Source organism: Meleagris gallopavo, chromosome 25 (genome assembly GCF_000146605.3).
Source record: "Meleagris gallopavo isolate NT-WF06-2002-E0010 breed Aviagen turkey brand Nicholas breeding stock chromosome 25, Turkey_5.1, whole genome shotgun sequence".
Lineage (NCBI taxonomy): Eukaryota > Metazoa > Chordata > Aves > Galliformes > Phasianidae > Meleagris > Meleagris gallopavo.
Genome location: NC_015035.2, coordinates 487775 through 492634, shown reverse-complemented (window position 1 = coordinate 492634; position 4860 = coordinate 487775). Strand labels below are relative to the sequence as shown.

Sequence of the window (4860 nt, the reverse complement as noted above, 5' to 3'; positions counted from 1 at the left end):
CTGCCTCGTCCGCAGGGTCCGCCTTGGGACAGGTACGTCTGGGCCTCCCCTGTGGGCCCGCTGAGCACAGGGTGTGTCGTCCCCACTCCCTCCCCTTCCCTCTCTCCCCTTTCTCCCCCTCTCCCCCCCGGTGGAGTTTCCTTAACACCTTACATCCGTTATGGGGCAAGCAGAGTCAGTTTGGGGGCTGTTCCTTTACCTAGACCTTCCCAGGAGGGCCCCTCTCTGGTGTAGGTGTGTGTTTTCCCTCCCCAGATCACTCCTTTCCTCTTCCAGGCACAGAGACGTTTTCCAGTGGAGAGGACATGAAGGCTGAGGGTGAAACCGTCATGGAATCGGACTTGAAGCGGCTGCCTGAGTTCAACCCCCCTTCCTTTATGCCTTTTGGGAATGTGGGCACCCCTCTGAAAGTCTTTCTGGAGCTGATCCGTGCCTGCAGGCTGCCTCCCAGGATCATCAAGAAACTACAGCTGGATTTCCCAAAGACAGGCTCATCCCGGAGGTATGGCAACGTGCCTTTTGAATACCAGAACACTGAGACGGTTATAGAAGAAGAAAGAGTTTACACTGCTACGGGGGATGAGATCACAGAGGACGAGGGGCCTGTGGCAAGATCTGAGGTGACTGATCCAGCCAGTGCTGAGGAAGATGAGGTGGGGCAGGAAAAGGAGGAAGAGGAGTCGCACTCAGATGACGTGAGTGGATTTTTGTAGCGCTGCCTGAGGTCAGACATTGTGCTGCAAAGCTGAGAGAGTTGATGTAACTCTTAGAGCTAATTTTTAATCTTTTAATTGTATTGTGACAATTGCTTGTCTGAATATGGTGTTAAATGTGGTTGTTCACATGGTGCACGTAGTGGTGCAGATGTTAATACTTCCAGAGCAGCTTGTCCAAGTGAAAATGCTTTATGGTGTCAGCACAAAGAGCTCAGGCCAGAGGATGGAGCCCAGGTGGTGGCTGGTGCTGCAGGAGGGCACCTCTGCCTGCTGCGTGACAGGTTGGTCTGGCTCTGATGTTGCTTGTAAATGAGATGGCTGGAGACTGAGGAGCACATTAATGTTCTGGAAATGACATGCAGAGTCGTGCAAATGGTTGACCTTGAATGTTCCTGCAATACAAATTAGTCATTTGGAGAAAAATGACTTTCTTGACAAAGACTTCTAGAAAACTGGGCTGGTCTGACTCTCCAGAGATTATCTTGCTCCCCCCCGACAGACGCCTGTCTAGCCTGTTCTCCCAAATCTTTGTTATTACAGAGGCAGTGCAGTCCTGAGGCAAGCCATTCCCGTTCTTGGCTGTCCTGCCTTTATACACCAGAATTAACTTGTATGTCAAATCTTTGCTGCAGTTTTATTCCATTGGATTCTCCTAGCAACAGTGGACACAGAGAACACTTTGTTCCTTCCTTTAAAAGCTTTTTATTCAACAGCTGCTTTCAGTCTTGTCTTTTCCAGACTACACAAGTCTGCTCCTTGGCCGTTTCTCATGGGCTCTGTTTCCTGGATCTCCAGCCATTCTTTTGGACATTCCTTAGTCGGTTAACGTCTCCCTTGAAGGGCTGTGCCCAAAGCTGGGCAGACAGCAGTAAAGCTGTCAGTCTGATCTGTGGCTGTGCCAGCAAACTCCTTTTCTGGAACCCATACAATCTCTTTAGGGATCTACTTGAGTGGAATTAATTTGTTGCTAGTGCTGACTTAACCTACAACACACCTGCTCCTTAAATGGACATCTTTGCGTTACAGATCAGGTACGCTGCTGAAAGCATGCTGTGAAGTGGGTGTGATGTGGTATTTTTCACCACTTCTGTCTGCTGACTCTGGCATTAGTCAGGGGAATGAGGTCATCAGCGCTGGTCGTGTTAGTGCCTGAAAACAGCAGGCTGAGACGAGCTCTGTTGACAAAGGTGTTATATTGTAAAGGCATTGCAATGGACCGTGAGGGTCAGGGAAGTGAAAAGGAGACTTTGTGCTGCTGCTGTCCCCCACCTTTTGCTGGTTTCTTTGCAGGACAATGATACCTGTGAAGAATGGGAGCGACACGAGGCTCTGCATGAGGATGTGACCAAGCAGGATCGTGTGGAGGAGCGGCTGTTTGAGGAGGAGATTGAGCTGAAGTGGGAGAAAGGAGGCTCAGGCCTTGTCTTCTACACAGATGCTCAGTACTGGCGGGAGGAGAATGGAGGTAATGTTGGTGTTTGTGTCACTGCACTACAAACCAACTGCCACAAGCTGGGTACTGGGGGCCCAGCCTGATAGAAGCAGATAAATTAAGTATAACCCTTCCAGCTCAGCTGCAGGTATGGGCATCTGGCGATCAATTTTTAAGCATTCCTTTGGTGACAAAACCTGCAGAAGTTCCATCTGATGGCTCAAGGACCTGCTGGTCCTATTAGCAACCTATTCTGTAACTTGTATGCCCTAATATCTGTTCCTTCCCGTTTTGTTAGAGGAAACGGGATTGACTGCTAACTAGCAGCTCTTCTGTGTCAGACATCCACAGCCATTACCAAAACCGGTGCTTTTCTTCTCTTGGCAGACTTTGATGAGCAGACTGCTGATGACTGGGATGTGGACATGAGCATCTACTATGACAAAGGTATTTGAGCTTGGAAAAACTTCATAGGAAACAGGGGAGGTTGGGAAGTTCTGAACCTGCAGAATTTTTGACGTGGGGAACTCAGTCATCCTTTGAAAGCATCTGAGACGTCACTGTACTTGAAAGAACGTTTTTTGGCTGTGAGAGTTGCCAAAAAGAACAGGTTCTGCTTCCTTGCTGGGTGGTGCTCTGGGGGAAATCACAGCAGGAAATAGCTTTCCTGAGCTGTTCTACTCTGACTCTTGTTTCTTTTTTCCCTAGATGGAGGTGACAAGGATGCTCGTGACTCAGTCCAGATGTGGCTGGAACAGAGACTTCGAGATGGTTTGGAGGATGGGTCTACCTCAGGGCAGCAAATTGGCACCTTTGAGAGATACACCAAGGTGAGCTCTGGATACAGAGTGGATGGGGAAAGGCTGCACTGGTGATGTTCAAAACATGTGCATCTTGTGGAGGGAGGTTCTGGGAAGATAAGAGTGGGCTTTGTCCAACAGCTTTATGACTTTTTTTCTGCTCTTCCAGGGCTTTGGCAGGAAGGTTCTGGAGCAGCAGGGCTGGACGGAGGGGCTGGGACTGGGGAGCAACAACTCTGGAATGGCTGAAGCTCTTGACAATGAGGGTCAGAATCCCAGGTGCAGGAGAGGTCTGGGGTAAGTACCTTGTCCTCCCCTGCCAGCCTGGGTTTGAAGCCTCTTCCTGGCATCTGCAACTAACTAGCTTAAAAAGAGTGGACTGTGAACCAGAGCAGCAAGGCTGTGTCCCAGGGACCTGCCACAGCACTCCAGAGCTCACTGCTCTGCTCTTCCTGACGGTGCAGTACTCTTGAAAGGGCTTGTGTTGTTACACTGAAAGAACTGGAACCATTTGCAGGTTCACGCAGCACACAGACATAGAGGGAAATCTGTGCTCAGGAATGTCACCTGCTACAGTATTTCTGTAGGAAAATCTCAAGTGACCCGAGCGAGATTTGTGTGCCATACTTCTGACTTCTCTGTGGGCTTTGCTCAGTGCCTTGTCTCACTGCGAGGGCTGCTTCTTGTTCCTGTCTGTGAGATGGCTCCAGGACAGAACACCTGCACCATTTCTGCCCATTCCTCCTTTATGACACGTGGTGGAGACAGCCTGCATCTACAGGGGTGTCCCACAGCCCCAGCACTACTGACCCCAACGCTGTCTGCTTCCCTCTAGGTACCACGGGGAGAAACTGCCAGCATTCAGCAAGGTGAAAAAGCCACGGAGAGAAACTCCTGTCCTCATCTCAACCATCTACGATGACCCTGAGCCCATGGACAGTGGTGACCAGCTGCTCAGGCGCCAGCCACCCACTGCCATGAAGTACAGACTGGACATGCCTTTCGTCCGGGCGTCGCGTGGCACTCTGGAGAACTCCAGCACTCAGTCACACTGAGCAGAGACTATCGCAGAGCCTTCTTACTGCTCCTGCTCCTGTTGACCACAGGCTGGCTCCTGCTGGTCTCAATACTGGAGTAGTTTGTTCATATATTTATTTTGGGAAGAAATAATTTGTAACGGAAAGTGCCCTGATTATTTTTTTTTACTCCTCCTGGAGCTATTAAAGTGAGGGGAGATATTAATGGTCCTATTTGTTCGCTGGGAACAAGGTGGGAATTGCATTTTTATGCCAGAGCTTTAAAGCCAATACTGCTGCCTAGATCAGCAGAGCTGCTGTGTTAGGTCCACAGCCAGCTCAGCCCAAAAAGCAGAGCGCATAGTTCACAGCTCCTTGAGACCTAGGGCAGGACAAGTACAGACAGGGCCAGCTGTGGCAATGTAACTGTCCTGCAGAAAGTTTGCTGCGGGCTCACAGCTTTGTCTTGCTTGGGCGTGACAATCCCACAGTCCCAGCAGAAACTCACTGGGATGAAAGACACGTCCTGGCAGCCTTCGGGAAGGCGTCTCCCTGTGGTCAGGTGTAGCAGCTGCTTCCTTCCATGCTTCTCTGTGACAAAGTCTGGGCTGCAGAGAGCCCTGGGCTGGGAGCTTTCATCCATATGACCTGGCGTTGTGGTGTTACGTGTGAATTAAGTCTCCTCCGTGTCAGTGGGCTCCAGCCTTTTCTTGCTGCTTACTCTGCACTTCTCATTAGGTGTGGCAGAGACAACGTGGAGAGTCATTTCTCTCTTTTTGGAAGCGGAGGTGGGGGTGTTGGGTTTGTGCCTGGAGGAAACGGGTGGAGCGGAGAATCGAACCCGCGAACCCTCGGCACCATTCGGTCCGCTGCGCCCTCCGACCGCCAGGGGGCGC

General features: G+C 50.7%; 1 protein-coding gene across 1 annotated transcript; it reads left to right on the top strand.

The window, feature by feature from the left end:
- Positions 1-6: 6 nt before the first annotated feature.
- Positions 7-4190, top strand: GPATCH3 (G-patch domain containing 3). The gene is made up of 7 exons (XM_010723292.3): positions 7-32; positions 277-695; positions 2007-2181; positions 2536-2595; positions 2857-2978; positions 3118-3245; positions 3784-4190. Exons 2-7 carry the CDS (start codon positions 306-308, stop codon positions 4001-4003), a joined length of 1095 nt encoding a protein of 364 aa, XP_010721594.2. The 5' UTR covers positions 7-32; positions 277-305; the 3' UTR covers positions 4004-4190.
- The last annotated feature ends 670 nt before the right edge of the window (positions 4191-4860 follow it).

Excerpts from the sequence above, each read along its gene's own strand:
- GPATCH3 (XM_010723292.3), top strand. The coding sequence starts at position 306 with ATGAAGGCTGAGGGTGAAACCGTCATGGAATCGGACTTGAAGCGGCTG. Across the intron at positions 2,182-2,535 it reads CTGGCGGGAGGAGAATGGAG|ACTTTGATGAGCAGACTGCT; the intron begins GTAATGTTGGTG and ends TTCTCTTGGCAG. Across the intron at positions 2,979-3,117 it reads CCTTTGAGAGATACACCAAG|GGCTTTGGCAGGAAGGTTCT; the intron begins GTGAGCTCTGGA and ends CTGCTCTTCCAG.